The sequence below is a fragment of the Hippichthys cyanospilos genome, chromosome 5 (assembly GCF_059441005.1).
Source record: "Hippichthys cyanospilos isolate Australia breed blue-spotted pipefish chromosome 5, RoL_Hcya_1.0, whole genome shotgun sequence".
NCBI classification, from domain to species: domain Eukaryota; kingdom Metazoa; phylum Chordata; class Actinopteri; order Syngnathiformes; family Syngnathidae; genus Hippichthys; species Hippichthys cyanospilos.
Window position 1 is genome coordinate 9,034,832 of NC_142373.1, and position 20,495 is coordinate 9,055,326.

The following is a 20,495-nucleotide window of genomic DNA, read 5'->3' on the forward strand; positions in this document are numbered from 1 at the left end:
TAGTCTTTTGATTTTATGTTATTTAGTCTTTTATATCCATCCATCCATTTTCCAAAGCCGCTTATCCTCCCAAGGGCCGCAGGCTTCCTGGTGCCTATCCCAGCGGGCTTCGAGCAGTAGGCGGGGGACATTGGACATTGGTTGCCAGCCAATCGAAGGGCACACAGAGACAAACAACCCTTCACGCACCCAATCACACCTAAGGACAATTTAGTCTGTCCAATTCGCCTGCCATGCATGTTTTTGGAATGTGGGAGGAAGCCAGAGTGCCCGGAGAGAATCCGAGCGGGCTTGGGGAGAACATGCAAACTCCTAGTCTTTTATATGGTATTGGAATTTGTTGTGAGACAACTATTACACTAAACCTTTTTCCCTCTAATCCTATTTTCCCCCTCTTTCAGGCAACCAGGAGGATATTAACCAGGATCCAGCCTATGAAAATGAAGGTAATAACAAGTATTAATACAGTATATAACCTCAAATTTATTGTTTGTAGAAAAATACATTGTATGCACATTTATATGGTAGAAATGGTAGAATCAATGACAAATAAATAACTGAAATGCACATGACACAGATTTTATTCCAGCCATGATTTAATGTACTTATTTTTTCCTGAAATCCCTACAAGCCCTACATCTCACTACACCAGGAGTGTCAAACTCATTTTTATCGCGAGCCACATTGTAGTTCTAGTTTCTGTCGGAGGCCCGGATTGACTTTGAATTAAATTTGAAGTGTGTGTGTCATACACTTGGCTAGTTTTGAAATCAGAAGCTGGTAAAAATAGTTCAAAGAGAGAGATCGGCAAGAACATTTCCCCAAATTTGAAAAGTTGAAGACATCTTGCAAGTTTGGTATTTTGGCCAGGAACTTGAAGTCCAATCAGCATTTCGCTCACCACCTAAAAGGATGTGGTGGGCCAGATCTGGCCCCCCCGGCCTTGAGTTTGACACCTCCGCACTACGCTGATATTATGGAGTAGAAACCCATGGAATGAAAGTAATCTAGCATTTAGGAGTGATTATGAATGAAATGAGGAACAAAATGGTCAGCGTGAACATGTGACCGCTTTGGACTTTCTCTCTTGCTTGCTACCCTTCCATTCACTGGATTACTGGCTAGCTGGGCTCATCTTCATCATCATCATCATCATCATCATCATCATCTCCATCACCACCCACGGCACTGCAGCATGGACACGCAGGAGCAGGGAGTACACATGGAGCCATTGCTACCAAGAGTAAGTATTTTATTATCTTTTTTTTAAATCCAAACTGGAATTGAAAGAATGTCGCTATGAAAGTGTGAGAAAGGTAAGGTGAGGACTTGTTCATGGAAACTATCGGGTCATGACAGCACAAGTTGTTCCCAGGCAGTAAAGAAGGGAATCGAAAAAAAACCCGTCCTATTTAATTTGAGTAAAAATACTTATTATTAGACAATGTTTGTATGTTACTTCTGTCAACGTTTTATATTAAATTACAAAGATATTTCTTCATTTGTATCACATAGGAAACTGTACTGCAATTCCCCACCAGATGGTGCTGTTTTTCATTTTGTAACTTTTAATATTCACTACAGAGCTTTTTTTACGAATAAACTTGCGACACTTTCTTACTGATATGTTGTTGGTGACCAAATTTCCGAGCTAGCTTTTTTCTACTTACGAGTGATGATATATGCTGGGATCAGTTGTTTTTGCACCAACTTTATATATTGGCTGCATGCTTAATGCATGATGTTGATTCTTTATGATCATCTTCAGTTCAAGAGCTTTGCCGCCATCTTGTGGTACTTATATGATGTTACAAATCAATTTTGTTTAATTTTCACCGACCAATAAGAGGTTCAGTCAACATACTACTGTACACTATAAACAGTTGGTTAAAAACAACCCGGTCAAAAAAGACAGATCCATCATTTGGGTTATTTTGAGACAACTTTCAGTTTTTTATCATACATAATTTCGGAGGTTGCCCTGTGTAGAAATTGACCTTTTTTTTTTAGTTTTCTGCAAAATAATGTCCTATTATTATTATTGTGTTAGGTCCTATTGATCCAAATATTGGGTCTGTCCCTTTTTTTTTTACCCCTAATCTGATTGTTTTTAACCTTTGTTCTTAAGGTGTGAATATATGTGTAGTTCTCCACACAGTTTAGTTTTATTGCAATTCCTGCCCGAATTGAAAATGTCCCTTTAAAACAGCAAATACTGACTAAAGTTAAATTGTGCTAGGTAAAAATATGCCGTTTCTAACTTTCTGTGCTGAATATTCTGAAATGAACACCATGGTTCCAGTTAGTTCATGAACTCTGAGCCAGACCTGTTTGATCATTTAGATGGAGATTTGTTGTCATCAGCTGTTGGCCATTTACATCCAAGCAGCTTTTTTTTCTTCTCGTTCAGCCCAGGGTTTTAAGCGCTCGTGTTTTTTTTTTTTTTTTTTTTGGCCGCTGAGCAAATGTGCACTTCTGCAGGGAGGGGATGGGGGTGGTGGCTTGGGCCACAAAACACAATAAGGTCATCTAAAAATAACACTTTACAGTCAATCTGTCATGCAAAAGTGAAATACAACCATCTTAAAACTAACATTGTGATGAACTTGTCTTTTAGGTTAGGCTCATCTGTTGACCGTAGAAGTTTGTTGAATACAATGACAGACTTATTTCTTTTTTCCCCCTCTGTTTTCTATACCTTAAAGATTTGCATGGGCAGTACAGTTGGACCCTAATTTGTTTGCATTTAAAATCCTTTCTCTTTTTTTAATGACCTGGCCCATGTGTCAATTTTCAAAATCAAATGTGTTTGCGCTACTGTATATGAATTATCTGCCAAAATGTAGGCCGTCAAAGCTGTCAGCAAATATATAGGCAGGACGTTAAAAGCTGGGCTGCGTTTTGCATGGCGTGGCCATGGAGCGTGCCTTCACCATCTGTAGGGCCGCCGTCCAAGTGTGTTCCACATCCTGTGATGTCATCTAAGCTGGGTGGCTTGCCAGCACTTTGACAACATTTTCTCACTCTTGTTTTAGTCATCCAACCTTGCTTGCTGCCAGTTATCCCATTTGGATAGTTTGTAATGTCCCCGCTTCTCTTTTAGCCCGTTAATGCTGTATTAAAACAAGCTTTGTGCTTGTGTGAGTGTTTTTTAAAAAAAAGTTTTAACCCACTCAATCTCTTTTAACACGCACACAAAAAGGGTTGTAATGCTTTTGTTCATTTTCTAATGAAATTATAGCACGTGTTTTCTCGATATCCCACATTTTCTTCTTTTATCAAAGCCCTCCATCGGTCTGCCCCCAGTCCGGCCCTTTTGTGAAATTGTAGAACACTTTGTGGCTCTCAAGTCAAAAAGTTTGCCCAGCCCTGCTCCAGAAACATAAGAGAAATTTTCAGACAGATATTTGCTGACATGAATATCACAGTAGCAATATTTGCTAGCACTTTTGACTTTTTTAATTTAAGGCACTCATGTTTTTACCTAATGATCTAATTTATACTCAGTGCAGAAAGTGGGGGGGAGGTGCAAAATGATTTCTCTTTCTGTGGGTGGACTTTTCAAAATAATAATTGAGAAGACTGGGCTGATAGAACAATGCTCAAAAAATGAAAAAAAAAAGGGGTTGTTTTATAAATGCTAAGACTGAGCTAATATCGGCACTGTCTTTTTATAACACGTACAGGCAGCATAATCCGTCTATGTGATATGGAGTGTGTTTTTGTAAACAGATTAACATTGAACTGTCCGGCTTGCCAGGCCACTGCAGCTTTAAAAGAAAAATTCATTATGGAAATGCCTCGATAGTCAGCTGCAGGTCAAGATGGCTGGGGGAAGGGGGGGGGCGGGGGGTGACACCCAGCAGCAGGCTTTAAGGATTAAAAAGCCCTTCTGTATTAAGTACTCGCCTTTGAGTGTGCGCGCTTGCATTGACGGCCAAACACAAAGTGTGAAGAGAATGTTCTCAGGCCTTGTCGTGCCTCGCTACAGGAAATGACAAATTGTCTTCCCAAGTTATTTCCGCCGGTCCGCTAATCACCAATCTTGATCACTTGGATTAGGAATCAAGCTCTTTATTTCTCACACGTCGTTGAGCCAACTCTCGCGACCCGATCTCTTGTTATAATTAAAGCCATCTGCGAGAATGAGGTTGAAAGCGAGCATCCAATTAAAGAAGATGTAAAGTTAATTCAGAGATTAGGTTTGTTTTTCTTCACCAAAATATTGGTCATAAAAATCGATTTTTTTTTAAATTATAGCTACACAGACATATTTTTTTGGGATTAAAACTGAAGGTTTCAAAAACTGCGACCAAAGTGAAGATGTGCCAAAAATGACCTGATCCACGCTTCGGAGTAGTAATCTTAAATCAGAGATTTATGTTGTCACTCAATTCAGTTTCCCGCCAAAGAAGCCGATGACAGTAACGTTAAGAGACGGAAGTTTCACCAAATTCTGTCCAATCAGAAAGAATCTGATGCATAAAACCTGACTACGCAGATTCGTCTTGCAGCATTTTTTTTTATAAATAAACAAAACTATAAGGCCAATTTTTTTTCCGGGTTGAAATGTCCCTGGTTAAGTGTAGACAAAGTCATGAGAATGAGTTCTTGGGTAGAATATCAAGGACCACACTGTTATAGTCAAGATACTCAGTCATGTTTTTTTGTTTGTTTGTTTTTCCTGTGTTGAATGTGCCATTGTATTTGTGTGATTATTAGAGGAGTGATGATGAAGCTGTCGTGGACAGAGGAGGAACGCGCTCGCAACCAAGCACCAACTTCGAGCCAGAAGATCTCGAAGGTGGCACATAACGACGCTTGAAAACATTAGGATAGCATACATGGCATCTAATACAATAAGACAGAAAAAATGCTACATTTTAAGACTCATACAAAATGTGTCTGATTGTGGTTTATGGTATGCATAGCTGTTGCTCATCAAATTTGGTTACATAAGCGATTCAGACACACTTTATCATCACATTGATAGCTTTCACAGTGCACTTTATCAAAATGCTCTAAAGTGAGCAGAAATCCATCTGTAATACTGTAATATAATACAACATTAAATGGACTATCACATGGAGGCCGTGCTCATCCATGATGATTGTCTGTAAATCTCAACGCGGGTACGCACGTACACACACGTACTGTACAAACACGTACACACAGATGTGGATATGCCTCTCCATCCTCCTAACCCAGACGGACTCTGTTTCCAGGCCACAGGACTCTGTACATTGGGGTTCACGTTCCTTTGGGCAGCACCAGGCAGCGCAGCCATCGCAGGCACCATCACCATGGTAACAAATACAAACGGAGGAGCAGAGAGCGGGTCCTCCCATTGGTGGAGGGGAGGGAGTCTCCCATCTACGGTAATCAAATAATAATAACTATGAAAATATTCATGTCATTCTAGTATTGGAGGACATTATTCAAATTTCAAATAATCCACTTACCAATTATGTGTCATTTCTGAGTTTACGTGTCCTGGCACCAATAATCAGAATAAGGCCTTTTTTTTTTTTTCTCCCTTTTCTTTCTCGTTTACATATTTAAGTTTGTCCTCTTGGTCAGCAGTAACAAGGAGCTAAACAGATAGTTTAAATCAGATCAGTTTAAATCATGCTAAAACTTGTCCCATTGATCTGTAAGATGAACTATTCAAGCTTAAGATAGTTGATTACCTGTTACTGATGAATATATAGAGCAGAAAGTCTGAAAAGCGCCGTTTTACTTTTCAAGAGTTTGGAAGCCAAAATGTCCTCCAATTCTGCCATTTGGACAATTATGGGACAAAAAGTTGAAGTTCTTGTCAGTTTTTTGACCTAGTGTCCCATTACTTTTGTCCGTGGAGCCTTTGTGAATGAAAATTGTGGACTTTGGCCACTCACTGCCAGTTTTCCCCCTCGTTTTCCCAGATACTCCTTCCCAAAGGGTTCAGTTCCTCCTCGGCATGGAAGACGAGGACGAGGAGCACATTCCTCATGACCTTTTCACGGAAATGGACGAGATTTTTGTGAAGGAGGGCGAGGATTCCGAGTGGAGGGAAAGCGCCAGGTTGCTATAATGTTTTCTACAGTGCTTACCTGCCTTCTGGTCCACGTACAATTCCATACGAAAGTAGCAAATAGTGAATACGTGAGGTAACACCATTATTGCCTATAACAAAGAAATAACTTTTTTCAGGAAGTTATTTCAATTGGGTAAAAAAAAAGATCAACCCATAATCTCTAAACCGTCATACAAACACGCTAACGACGGACAGCTTACAGAAACTTGAAATGCGTTCAGCATGATTTTTTGCATTTCGCCACAAAATGGAGACATACTGTATTTACAGCTACGTCCTGACAAAAGGCAATACATTGCTCCGCTAAATGAGCGCAAGTGAGAGAAGGAGCTATCAAAGCGAAAGGCGCGGCGCGCCAGCAGATGGCCCGCGGCTTTCTTCCCGTCTGCCGCTCTCTTATCCGAGCGAGCGACTGTCGCGGCAGGTGGCTGAAGTTTGAGGAGGACGTGGAGGACGGAGGAGAGCGCTGGAGCAAACCCTACGTGGCCACGCTGTCGCTGCACAGCCTGTTCGAACTGCGCGGCTGCATCATCAACGGCACCGTGCTGCTCGACATGAGGGCCGACACCATCGAGGAGATAGCAGGTATGATCCACCCTTGAGCAAGACGTCCGCCCCTACTTCCCGACAAAGAAAAAAGGGCGAAGGAGGAGAAAAACTGATATGATAAATATTAGAATTATTTTTAAATTCAATAACATTTTTATTTTTTAATTTGTTAGTTGTTTATTTCATATATATATATATATATATATATATATATATATATATATATATATATATACACACATTATTTTATCGTTTCAATTTTCATGTATAATGATATTTTATTTTTGTATTACATAATTTTATTTAAATTTTCAATAAAGTGTAAATAATAATTATTCTTTAAATTAATGATATATTTTTATTACAACCCACCGCCCTGCCCGGCCTGCATAGCCATTTTGAATTGCCCTAAATGAGCACCTGCTATTGTCTTCCGAGGCATATTAATCGACTTCCAAATAATTCATCCAGTTAACCGTATTCCAGCGGGCTGGTGTTTTTTCCGTTTCTAACATTCGCCGTTTTCCCACAATTAAACTTGTTTTCTCACCCCCAAACTCCCAATTCATTCCCAATGAGGAGTTCCCCTAAACTTTTTTTTGACCAAATTCAACGCTTTCACTATTACAATAACAAAATATTTCTTGTTCATTTTAAATGGCCCTGTTAATGACAGACATTTACAGCGTCCCCATTTGAAACGAAAAACTTTCAGTTTATTTAATTCACATGCCAAAAATTCAGATTTACAAAAAAAAAAATCAACATTTTCCCAAAGAATCCCTATTGGTTCTCTGTTCGTTCCCTTTTTCCTCCTTCTGTGTAGACATGGTCCTGGATCACCAGGAGCTGTACTCGCCACTGGGCGACGAGCTACGAAAGAAAGTGCGCGAAGCACTACTGAAGCGTCACCATCACCAGAACCAAAAGAAGCTGGCCAACCGCTTACCCATCGTACGCTCACTCGCTGACATTGGGCGACGGACGTCAGACATTCACCTGGACAAGAACGGTGAGGACCACGTGGGATTCTTCAAACCTCTCCTCACCCGTTAATCATAATTTAATCCTTCCGAATGACCACATCTGACCTGTAGGTCAGATGTCATCGTCTCAGTCTCATTTAGCGGGTCCAGATGGAAAAGGCGACATCACTAGAGAAAACAGCTCTGTGGATTTAAGCAAGGTACACTTTTCGTTGCTCTCTTGCTGCATCTGGTGCAGTTGAGTCCATGTATGTTGCTGACAATTGCTTGAAAATCTGCAAAATGGTGCAATATGAAGAATGAACCGTGGAGCCCCATCAGCAGCAAATTGGAACATTCCTTATTGAAGAACTCAAATGATTAATATGTCCTTGTCGGATTTCAATTGGACATCGAGAGGCCAAGGAGCCCACATTTATTATTGTAACTTTCTGTGATGTAATGTTAATACATTTATGGCTTGAGCCTGGTAGTACAGTCTATGGAAAATATATTTAGTATGGATTAGGATTACAAACAAATAGACATTCACTGAAATGGATGCACAAGAGATAACACACAGGAAAGACAAAGATAAAAAAAAAATCCCTGATAAAACCTTATCCACATAATGTACAGTAAATGTGTAGGTCAGGTTATGATTATAATGTGCTTGTCCATACATTGCGTATAGGAATCGTCGTCCTCATCATTAACTTTCTTGCATAATAGTCATAATAAAATGCATTCTTAAACCACACGATCAACAGATTATTGCGTATTTCCGGCTCTTAAAATACACACCCTAAACCCACGGAAGTTGTGGACGCTGTGTAAAAAGGTGAATAAAAATGTTGTTAGAATCATTTTGTAGAAGCTTTTACAGTATTTTACGTAATCTTTTAGATGGACCTTCATTTTATGAAGAAGATCCCGCCAGGTGCCGAGGCGTGCAACGTGCTAATAGGAGAGTTGGACTTTCTCAACAAACCCGTGGTGGCTTTTGTGCGTCTTTCGCCCGCCGTTCTTCTCAGCGGGCTTGCCGAAGTCCCCATCGCCAGCAGGTGAGGATGTTCACGCAACGCTGGACTCCATCTGAATTCCAAAGGCATTTTTTTGCTGTGGGATTTCAGGTTTCTGTTTATTCTCCTGGGACCTGTCGGAAGAGCGCCTCAGTATCACGAAATCGGAAGGTCCATTGCTACGCTCATGACGGACGAGGTATGGAAGAAGCTCTGTGAAACCACAGCAACCAACCACATGTCACGTTTGCATGAATTCACAGTTGAGCAGAACTCAACGAGCTCCCAAAGTGATGGAACATTTCTCAGCGTGACGCACCGTTTCCAGCTTTTATGGCAAGCTTTTGGGGATTAGTCATCCCATTCTGCCCAGGATTTATGCTCTTGTCCATTAGAAAGTGAAAAAAAATGGCTTTGCCAGACTCAAAACTCTTTAATTCGTGACTGTAAAAAAAAAGGGTATTTATAAGGGCTTGAGAGGTTTTGGTAAGTGAACTGGAGTAAAGGTCAATGAAGGATCACGGATGATGGGCAGTGCCGTCCATGGGTTCCAAGTTCATGAAAAAAAAATCTATTTCCCAGATATTTTTTTTTTTTTTCTTGGACAGTAATAAAGAAAAAATTGCTGCAGTTTTTTTGTTAGTTCAATTTGGGTGCAATTTCACTGTTGACCATGAAATGGGATCACACTTTTGTTTGACACTAAATTTGAAATAAGACGAAAAGCAGGAAGTCGGCTGAGTATTACAAGAGCAGCATAATATGTTCTGAAAATTATTCAGGTTTCTTAACTCAGTAATCTTGCTTTTTTTGTCTACTGACAGCTGTAAATTAGTTATTTAGTGTACGTCTTTGGGCATGATTATCATCATTATTATTCCTTGCTCCATTTCTGTGGAACAAATTAGTACAATGGTGTGATGCACAAAACGCCTGAAAATGAAGAATCACGGCTTGGGACAAGTGAATAATATCGCAAAATATTGTAGGACAACATGTTAGAAATATGACTTTTCTCCTCTGGACGTTTATTTCAGGTTTTCCATGATGTCGCATATAAAGCTAAGGACCGAAACGATCTGATTGCCGGGATTGACGAATTCCTCGACCAAGTGACCGTCTTGCCACCAGGAGAGTGGGATCCATCCATCAGAATCGAACCACCCAAAAATGTACCCTCTCAGGTCAGTACAAGTACATTAACATTTCATTTCAACAAGGTCGCCACTTTCCACCAATCTTCAAAATCTCCCAATTCACGTATTGTTGTCAGGGCTACCTTCTTAATAAATTAAGAACATTTGTCAAAAGTTATTATTTTATATCGTTTTAATTGACATGGAAATCAGTAAAGCAATTGCATACTGTACACAGATTTTTTTTTCTAATGAAACAAATAGTTAGGGTTTTACAAGATATTGGGCTGTAAAAGACCCTTTAACCTACTGAGTTTGGGCACCTGCCTTAGTAGAATTGAATAGTTGCCTTCTGTAAGGTTTTTCTCATTCCTGAGAAACTCACAGATATTTTTGTTTAACAGGAGAAACGGAAGAAAAATACCAATCTACCAAACGACTTAGCCGAGTCTAACGAGGAGGAACATGAAGGCCACGGCGGTCCTGAACTGCAGCGCACGGGGAAGTAAGTCCCTCTTGTCGGATTGGAGCCTTTCTCTTTTGTATTATCATCAGCGTTTGCTAAACCTTTCTATTGGCAGATGGTTTGGCGGCCTCTTCCTGGACATCAAACGCAAAGCCCCCCACTACCTGTCCGACTACACGGACGCATTCAGTTTGCAGTGTGTGGCCTCTTTCCTGTTCCTCTATTGTGCCTGCATGTCCCCCGTCATCACCTTTGGAGGACTCTTGGGCGAGGCCACCGAAGGACGCATAGTAAAGCAAATTCTATCGCCGCGGTTCGATTTGAATCCCGGTTTCCGAAGCATCGCCGTCCTCCTTTTTTTCCCATCCCTAGAGTGCAATTGAGTCACTGTTTGGTGCCTCGTTGACGGGAATCGCATATTCCTTGTTTGCCGGGCAGCCACTCACCATTCTGGGCAGCACAGGGCCAGTGCTTGTATTTGAAAAAATACTCTTCAAATTCTGCAAGTATGTTTTGCTTTTCACCAAGTCATTTGACCCGGTATATGCTAAAATGTCATTTTCCCCCCGGCAGGGAGTACGGCCTGTCCTACCTGTCCCTGAGGACCTGCATCGGCCTGTGGACGGCCTTCCTCTGCATCGTGCTGGTGGCCACCGACGCCAGTTCCCTGGTGTGTTACATCACCCGTTTCACAGAGGAAGCCTTCGCCTCACTCATCTGCATCATCTTCATTTACGAGGCCTTGGAGAAACTGCTCTACTTGGGAGACTATTATCCCTTTAACAAGAACAACAACCTGGACAAGCTCTCCTTGTACTCGTAGGTGGACGCTTACTCTCACAAAAGAACGGTGTAATTATGGCAGACTTCTTGGAGGACTTGTAAATCTGCCACAGATGTGGGATTATTTTGTTTGCGCCCGCAGATGTTCATGCGTTGAGCCTTCCGACCCCACCAACGGCACCCTGAAGTACTGGGAGTTCAATAACATCACTGCATCCGAGATCTACTGGGAAGCACTGCAAGTCAAGGTGCAAGTTTCCCCTGATTTGGGCTCCCGAAAAAGGGACAAAGATGAATAAATTCCAAAAAAAAAAAAAAATCACAAAGTGGCATGCTCACCCAGATTGAGAACAGAGGAGATTAAGGGCATGCGGGCAGGATTATATTGGATTATTCACTGCAAATCACTGCCAAATTGCATTTTTTTTTTTTTAACCCTCTGTTTCCAACGGAAATGGATGTTGGTAAAGCCGACTCGTGGAAACTTTTATTCTCATATGGTTGCTAATCAAAGCATCCTCTTTGATCTGTTCATCCCGTTCGCAGGACTGCATTGAAAAGCGCGGCGAGTTTGTGGGCAGCGCCTGCGGTCCCAAGGGACCTTACGTACCCGACGTTCTCTTCTGGTGCGTCATCCTCTTCTTTTCCACCGTCTTCATGTCGGCATTCCTTAAGGAGTTCAGGTTCAGCAGTTACTTCCCCACAAAGGTAGAACATGTCACTTGCATTCTTCATCGCTTTGAACAACGTTATGAGATGGTGCAATAATGCACCCTAGTGGATTTTTGCTAGTACTGCAACTGTAAATCAAGTGCTCCTCAACCTTTTCTAGCTACAAGTACTGACAGGTTTAAGGAGAAGCAATTTATCAAACGCTACATCACTGCAGGCACTATTTTCCAGACTACCCATACAATCTAACTTTTTTTTTCTCAACACTTAATAACCCAATTTTTTTTTTTTTCAACTGTTGGTTGGTCTGTTTTTGAAACACTGTTGGGTCCAATTGAACCTAAATACGGTTGTTTTTATCCCACGTGTTTTTCATGTAACATATCAAAACATAATATAAAAAATAGCTCATCATCTCACATTGTACGTCAAGAATCATGTCCAGAAATGCACTGTGCATTATAAACGGATCATAACTGATTTCTGTATGTTTAAAAAGGATTGCAGAGGATAACATTCAATCGTTTTGAACATAAACTAGACTGTGCTGAAAAAGAGTGGCTCTTTAAAAATCGCACGACTAATTAAGCGCGCTGTCATCCAGTGGTTGGAATTGGAATTGCAGCGCACCAAAACTGGAGTTGAGATAGAAGTAGAACAAATGAAACGAATCTGCAAAATAGCCGAACCGTGAATCTGGAACCTGCAACCGAGACAGATTTACTGTAGTTTGAGAGACAGACATATAATGCAAATAAAAAACAACAGTATTAAAGGTAGAGCTATCCATTATGCTGAATATACTGGAGTATAGTTGTTGTAATGAATGAATTAGGGTATTGGGAGACATTGACACGTTATGTTCAGTCTACTGCATAATTTTTCTTGTTTTATTCTGCTCTCACTAATGCAACGTTTGCTAACTTGTGTTGTGGGGCTTACTTTTTTACCATCTTATCACATGACCAAAAGGAAATATTTGAAATCTGTGTAAAGGGATGTGCAACAGACATACAACGACAATAAGCATTAAAAACCTTTGCCATTTTTGAAAATAATTTTATCTCACCAGGTGAGGTCCATCATTAGTGATTTTGCCGTTTTCATCACCATCTTCACCATGGTGTTGGTTGACTACTCCTTAGGGATCCCCTCTCCCAAACTAAAGGTTCCAAGTGTGTTCAAGGTGAGTGACGGTGAAGCTCGTTACTATTAAATCTTGATATCAGGCTGTATGGAGAACGACATGAATGCTTCTGGTCAATCAGTAAGCGTTAATACTTGAGAAGTCTTGGTATCTATGACTGGTGTCGGCAGCATTTAAGAGTACCCGATACATCAAATCTGTGCTCACAAGCACTGCAGAAAATGAATGGACGTGAGAATAAAGTGAAGTAAAATGATGTTTCTGAAGCCAAATGTCCAATCATTGTTCACAATTGCAGCCAACCAGAGATGATAGAGGATGGTTCATCAACCCCCTGGGGCCAAATCCCTGGTGGACCGTCGTCATCACGCTGTTTCCAGCTTTGCTATGCACTATCCTCATCTTCATGGACCAACAGATTACAGCTGTCATCATAAATAGGAAAGAGCACAAGCTTAAGGTATTTTCCCGCCTTTGCCACCGATTCCATTCCGCGTTTTGTTTGCACGTATTGGGACAATTGGGAGCGTTCTTCCTATTTTGAAATCAAAGTCTGTAAAGGTAGCTAAGAAAAAGCTAGGTAAGAGTTTCTCAATTGGAGCGCGTGTGTCTTGTAGAAAGGCTGCGGCTATCACCTGGATCTGTTCATGGTGGGGCTGATGCTTGGAGTCTGCTCCCTGATGGGCTTGCCGTGGTTCGTGGCGGCCACCGTCCTCTCCATCACGCACGTCAACAGCCTCAAGCTGGAGTCGCAGTGCTCGGCGCCCGGCGAGCAGCCCAAGTTCCTGGGCATCAGGGAGCAACGTTTCACCGGCCTCATGATTTTCGTCCTTATGGGCTGCTCCGTCTTCATGACGTCCGTGCTCAAGGTCTCATACGCGCTCTTGGCCTCGTCATTTTGTTGTTGTGGTGACTAACATGACCCTACATGTTGGAAGATGAGTGGAAAGATGATACAAAGTATTTTTGACAAAAGTGTGTTTATGAAGCCTCAACACGGCTCTCTGATTCATATTGTTTTTTATATATTATGACTTGCATAACAAAATCTACCAGTTTTTTTTTTTCATCTTTCTGACATCACACTCGCTCACGGCTCATGTCACATGACCAGACTCAGAAAACAGCTGACCTGTAAACCAGACTCAGAAAACAGCTGACTTGTGATTGGTTATTTCCTGAGCCCAGAGCTACTGTGATTTCACAGAAAGCAAGTGACAAAATGGCCGTCCCGTGACAGAGAGAAAAATGTGCAGATTTTGCTCTTTAATTCATATTCTACAAATTGCAAACACCTTGCTATAACTTGAGGGCCCACTGGGAACATATTCAAATTCCATATGTTTTTGTTGTCCTTCAGTTCATTCCCATGCCAGTATTGTACGGCGTATTTCTCTATATGGGAGCGTCTTCCCTCCGAGGAATACAGGTGCGTCCAACTTTTTAACCATCGCTTGTATTGCTATTTGCCATAATTCTGTGTTTAGCGTAATTAGCCGTTACCATTCACGTCCAAGCAGGTAGTTGTTTCTTGGCCTGCGGCCTACATGTCACCGTCGCATATCCTCACAGCGCTTTGTCGTTTCCAGTTCTTTGACCGCCTCACGCTGTTGGGCATGCCAGCCAAGCACCAGCCAGATTTCATCTACCTGCGTCACGTACCCCTGAGGAAAGTGCATCTGTTCACTTTCATCCAGCTCAGCTGTTTGATTCTTCTCTGGGTCATCAAGACCTCCAAGGCCGCCATCGTCTTCCCCATGATGGTGCGCACGTCACGCAGCTCCTAATGACGGCCAACTTTCTCATACGATGGCCTGACTAAAGTGAAACTTGAATTTTTGTCACTCCCTCAGGTGTTGGCTTTGGTGTTCATCAGGAAATTGTTGGACTGCATCTTCTCCAAGCGAGAGCTCAGCTGGTTGGATGACCTCATGCCAGAGAGCAAGAAGAAGAAGTTAGAGGACGCTGAGGAGGTTGTGCCATTTCCCTTGTATGCCTGCACGAATGGGACGCCAGTTTTTCACTCACAAAGCGGGTTTTTCTCATTCTTCAGGAGGAAGAGCAAAGCATCCAGGCTGAAGAAGAAGGTGTCGCGCAAGTGCCGTTGGAGGGATGCAAGTAAGCTTTATTGCTTTTTAACTCCATCTGTTCATATATATAAACTAGCTTTACATAAATGATAAATGTTGGTTCATCCCTATTCTGCAGGGGATTACCCATCATCAACATCACAGATGAGATGTCCAAAGGTTCTTTTGGAAACACTTGGAATACCACAAGCTAGAACATTTGTTACGGTAAGATCTATAGGTCATTTATCGCAGTACTCGAGTTTCACTGATTTTTTTTTTCCCTCTAATTTAAACCCAAACCCCAAATTTGCCGCCTCCCGTTGATGTTTACCCTCAAACATAAAACAAGGCCTCTCCCCAAGCATACACTTTTTAAGTTGCAATATTTTAATTGAGTCTTTTTTTCATGCTGTCAGCTGAACACTTTGCTGGTGCTCCCACGCATCATTAGAAGGTGCCATGAGGAATTAATAGGTATGGAAAAAGGCACTACATTGTCTCTATGCTGTTTTTTCTGTAATGATGATCCCTTCATATCTTCCTTGTAATCTTGGTAAGTGAATGAAACCTCGTAAGGAAGCCTCATTGTCTCATGTTTAATGCTTTGTTGAGGTCAAGCTAATGACTTCTTTTGTAAAATAGTTTTTATGTTTTAGTTGTCTTCTGATTTATTAAAGGGGAGAAAAGCCATGATGTAATATGACAGTGATGACAACGTTTACTGTATGTGCACGCTATTGTATCTTGTCATACTGCTCACACCTAAACGTTTTTGTGTGTGGTGTCATTTACGTATATATTTGCTGAATGTAACCAATAACTGAATCCTTAAGAATGTAAATAATCCTTTCTTATCATTTAATGATGCTGCAAGCCTTTTGTGTCAGATTTGTGTTATTGAAATTATTCACCATCAGTTGTCTACAATTGTTATTATCTATAAACTATTTAACAAACCGGACCTGATCATAGTTCTTTGTGGACTTTTCACATTTTAAAGCTAGACTGCGACATTGGAACTATCATTTAATCAATTCAGTCGCAGTGTTGAAATTGTCCTTTGAATAGAAAATATGAGCATGAAGTGTGTTGGAGGGCTTTGCTTGGCAAATGTTTGACGAGCTTTCAGGTGACAGCTAAGAGAGGAGACGAGTCCCACGATGCGTCATGCACTTTATTATCGGGGAGGAGGCGCTGGTGAGTGACGACCCATCGCTTGGCGGTCGGAGTTGATTGACAGCATTTCCAATTTCCCGCAATTAATGAAACGGTTAAAAGAACGTGTGATTTTCCGTTCCTATAAAATAGTTACGATTTTATCATTACTATTGCAATCATGAGTTTCGCTCCATTGTACACCTGGATCTTGGAAACAACTTCTCTGATGCATATTTACCAGTAGATGGTATTGATGCATCGTTTTATGAATGAGTTTGAACACATTCTTTTGGGTCTGAGAAATGACAAAACGCTCTAATATGAATGGCAGAGAAATGGTTAAAATTTAGTTTCTAAATAAAACACTTGTGGATTTGCAGTCTCACAGCAGCTCCTGTCCAAGTCAACCTGGTTTCAATGGTATAATAAATGGTGCCAAAGCACTATTTATATCTCCTTGAATGCCTCAAAACATTTCCTTGGCACCGAGCTGCCTCGAGATGATCCCAAACATTTTGTTTTCATAAATGACAGAAATATTCCAAAAAGATGGCATCAAAGCACTACTTTTATCGGCATTGAGATCAACTCCCTTTAAAATAGTTCCTTGGCAACAAAAGGCCACAAGGAAGCAGTAAATCAATCAGACCAGCAATGACATATTGTCTATATAATATAGTTATTTTAAGAAATCTGTTACATCAAGGCTTTCTGTTGGTGAGGAAGCAAATGCGATTTTTTTCACACTTTCAACACTGTCTTCCATCAAACCTATTCATCTTTATGGATAGCATTGCCATGTAATGTAATTTACAAAATGTAATTTTACCATATGCCTTAAATGAATAAAATGTGGTTGGCGGGCCACAAAAAGGCCCCATGACCGTAGTTTGGACACCGTGATTATAGAAAATATTTGAAAAAAAATATGTACATGGACAAGCGTTATATAATGATCAGCACCTTTTATATTGTAATGGATTCAGATATATCAAATGGCCATACTATTTATTGCACTCAATCTGTTTTTAAGTGGCAGATTAAAAAAAATGTTAACATGAGATAAGCCATCATTTCGTTCACAGGGTTCATTCCTCACTGAAGCGCCTGATCTGTAAAAAACAAAAACAAAAACAAAAACAAAAAGACAACAAGGATAATAATGACCAAGGGAAAAGGATGGTACTCTTTGTGAAACATTTAATGATTGCACAGAGTCATTTTGGGGGGCGCAGACGTGGCAAGTCCGCATCCGCGTCTACTGCCGTCGGCCTCGGCCCGCCTTGAGCCAGCTCACAAAGTCTTTGGCTGCTTGGTCCTGCAGGTAGGCGCTCATGTCGCTGGTGTAGGTGCCGTCTGCATGGCGCCGAATTACATTGCTGCAAAACATGACCACACATACTTACACAATTCAGGTTCCATTTTTACACTTTGCTACACAAGTACTGCAAACCACCTACATTAATATTTTACGAAAGGTGCACAATGCGTCGCGATCGCAGAATGACGTCACATGGCATAAAACACCGCAAACATAAGGGCTAAAAGATAACTTTAGAGACACATATATAAGAATAATGTTACCACAACCTCTTACGTCGTTATTAATAAATTAAGAATACATTTTTCTTTATTATTTATACATACGAAGTGCTGTGGTGAAGTTTCACGATGACGCCGCGTGACGTCAACATCACAAAGCTAGCCAAAATATTCTATTTACGACAAGTTAAACTTAGTTGCTGTTGCTGGGTCGAGCTATCAGTTAACAGATAACAAATATCAGATATTTGCTAACATGTCTTGCGCGTTTTTGTGCTTGTGTCATAGTCGCTGGGAGGCGTTTTGGAGTCACTACTGTATATCGAAAAACGAAGCTAATATTGCTAACGCCTATTAGCATGCATCAAACTTGCGGGGCTGAGCTGTATGGGCATTTATGCACATTGAAAATTATTTGTACTGTACATCTAATTTGTTGAATATACATATGTGCAACAGATAATTCATCCATCCGTTTAGCTCATGGGTTTATATGTCAAATAGTTTTGTCCATTGTGTGCTTAAAATGGGTGTAATTCCACTATCGACCACGAGATGGCTGCATATTTGTGAGACAGTGTAAATGTGAAAGAACGACAAAACAGGAAGTATTTCAGCAGCCCAACCTCGTTATTGTTAATTGAATGTTATTCCCTGTAATCATTCTCTTTACATCACCAGGAGGTGACACTTGCGAGTTCATTTTATCATGATGTGATGTATATTTTCAGATATTTGTCAGTTACTTTGACCGCTGCATTAGCTTTACTGCTTACTACTTTTGTATTGTCAATTGCTCCTGGTCTCTCTCAACATAGTAAACGTGTGTTTTTTATTGAACATGTCGTTAAATGCCTTAAAATAATTAAGTGCTCTAATGTCCTCCCTATAGAATATTTGAATTGGGTATTTATTGCGGATTTTACATATTGGGGGAAGGCCTATTTCTAACCCTACAAGCCATCAAGCCTCTGGTAAAGTTCCAACCTAATGTAAATATGAACACAAACTTGCATTCGTATGCATTCAGAAGAGGCATTGACTTAACACATAAAGTGTCACTCACCCATTTCGTTTGGAGTTCTTAAGCCACTGAACAAAGTCTTGAGCTCTTCTCGTTTCCAGGTATTTACTGTAGTCGTTGGAAAACGTTCCCTCTGAGTGTCTCTTCATGTTGGAAACCTCGAGTGGTTCACTCGAAATGGAGTTCTCACTTAAAAGCCTACAAAATAGGAACCAACTCCAGGTTAGTAGCTTTTTTTTTCATTATTATTCTTTTAAATTATACAAATGCAGCTCACTTAAGTCCATCCATAATTTAGGAGCTGAAATTATTTTATATCAAAAGTGATAAGCAATTTGTATTTTATATCAAAAGTCATTAGCAATTTGTAAGGAATTCTACCGAAATGCTCAACTATTGATCCGGAAGATACATATAATGAAGAGCTATGTTGCAGAAATACAAATGCATTTGAAGTATTTTTGTGATTTTAAAATTAAAGGAAAGAATTACAAAATAAACATTTATCTTCCTGACAGCCAGCCTTTTTGTGTCCAGTCTAAGGGACATCGGTTTCGGTTATATGTCTTCGGACTTATTGGAGCTGCCGTACTAAGTTCTAGAGTGCTCTGCAAGGGACATTCTGTCCTCTCCAATGATATGCATGTGTCTGAATGAAATCCGATGAACTATTATTTCTTGCTGAGACAAAATGGACACAAAAGTTGACACAAATCAACATGTCAGGTCACACGTATGGCCACCTATATAGGTCTAAAATGGTAGGATCGCGTGACTTGTACTAGCCAATGACCTAATATTTTATATAATCAGAAGTAGATTAAAATGCAAAGCATATTTCAAAAATGAGTGTAATACGACTTGTCCTTACATTGAGTTTTTGTTGCGGTCAGGCACCTGCCAGCTGGTTTGGATGATGATGAGGAGCAGGAGTCCAGCCAAAGAGTGAGCGTGTTCCATCCTTGAAATGTCTGGCACGACACAAATCACAGGTAAAAATAAATACATACATACATATAAATATAAAATATAAAAATGCTAAACAAGTCTCACCAGTGGCCTTAAGTGCGCTGAAAATTTCGGTCGCCCTCCTAGTGGCGTCTCGATGCGCTTCGTGGCCGACTCTTGGTGGGCTCCGTCTTATATAGAAGAGAGCGGGCGCGCTCTCCCAGGTGACTCGTCCGTCACAGGAACCTCAACGTGCACGCTTTCACGCTTTGCTCCATTAATCAGCTTCCATCTCATCGAATCGTATTTGACTCCAACAAACACCACGAGAACAACATGTGGTCAGCGAAAGGCGAGCATCTTCGTGTGTATGATGACTAATTGCTCAGCCGTTTATTTGGACCATGCAACTGTACATTTCCTGTTCATGAAATAAGGATTATTATTATAAGGAAATAACTGGATATGCCAGTTTGGCTACATACTGCTCTCTGCTGTTGACTGATGACGGTGGCAAAGCGCCTTCGGCCTCGCATTACAAACGTTTTATGACCAAATTAAGAACAGGTCCTTTTTAATGTTTCTGCTTCGGGTCAGTTAGAATTTCCCAAATTATTTTTTTCAGTCAAAATTAGGGATGTTCAGATCTGGAAATCTCTTCCGTCGGAAATTGGGCCAATCGCATCATTTTCAATTGATTGGAATTGGGGGTGTGGGAATTGAAGTTAGTGAAGTCTCTTTCTATTCGATATTTTTTTCTCATTTTTAAGGGCTATAAAAGTAGGAGAATGTTTAAATATTAGGCTACTTGTTTTCCAACATTGCTTCACTTGCCGAACAAAAGCTGTTGTTACATTTTTTAATAGGAAAACTATAACAAACATTTGAATGCATTTTTTTTCCCCCTGTGCTTAACATACCGCAAAGGAATCAAA

General features: G+C 40.6%; 2 protein-coding genes across 3 annotated transcripts; one reads left to right on the top strand and one right to left on the bottom strand.

Moving 5' to 3' along the window:
• The first annotated feature begins 1,165 nt into the window (after nt 1–1,165).
• Nucleotides 1,166–15,849, top strand: slc4a10b (solute carrier family 4 member 10b). 2 transcript variants are annotated; one of them, XM_088415393.1, is made up of 26 exons: nt 1,166–1,243; nt 4,723–4,804; nt 5,226–5,378; nt 5,925–6,063; nt 6,501–6,661; nt 7,452–7,637; nt 7,723–7,811; nt 8,497–8,654; nt 8,724–8,811; nt 9,650–9,796; nt 10,153–10,253; nt 10,330–10,504; nt 10,587–10,720; nt 10,788–10,884; nt 10,954–11,033; nt 11,140–11,245; nt 11,544–11,705; nt 12,742–12,855; nt 13,115–13,276; nt 13,434–13,685; nt 14,177–14,245; nt 14,406–14,579; nt 14,670–14,789; nt 14,870–14,934; nt 15,025–15,113; nt 15,305–15,849. In XM_088415393.1, the coding sequence occupies exons 1-25, from the start codon at nt 1,196–1,198 to the stop codon at nt 15,098–15,100; spliced, it is 3,138 nt and encodes a 1,045-aa protein (XP_088271519.1). In that variant the 5' UTR covers nt 1,166–1,195; the 3' UTR covers nt 15,101–15,113; nt 15,305–15,849. The 2 variants fall into 2 exon arrangements, with proteins under 2 accessions (XP_088271519.1, XP_088271518.1); XM_088415392.1 differs by having other exon boundaries at nt 10,788–11,033.
• Nucleotides 15,850–17,010: 1,161 nt separating this feature from the next.
• On the bottom strand, nt 17,011–19,971 carry gcgb (glucagon b). The gene is made up of 4 exons (XM_088415397.1): nt 19,666–19,971; nt 19,484–19,583; nt 18,655–18,810; nt 17,011–17,425 (listed from the first exon to the last, which is right to left on the bottom strand). Exons 2-4 carry the CDS (start codon nt 19,570–19,572, stop codon nt 17,305–17,307), a joined length of 366 nt encoding a protein of 121 aa, XP_088271523.1. The 5' UTR covers nt 19,573–19,583; nt 19,666–19,971; the 3' UTR covers nt 17,011–17,304.
• Between the last annotated feature and the right edge of the window lie 524 nt (nt 19,972–20,495).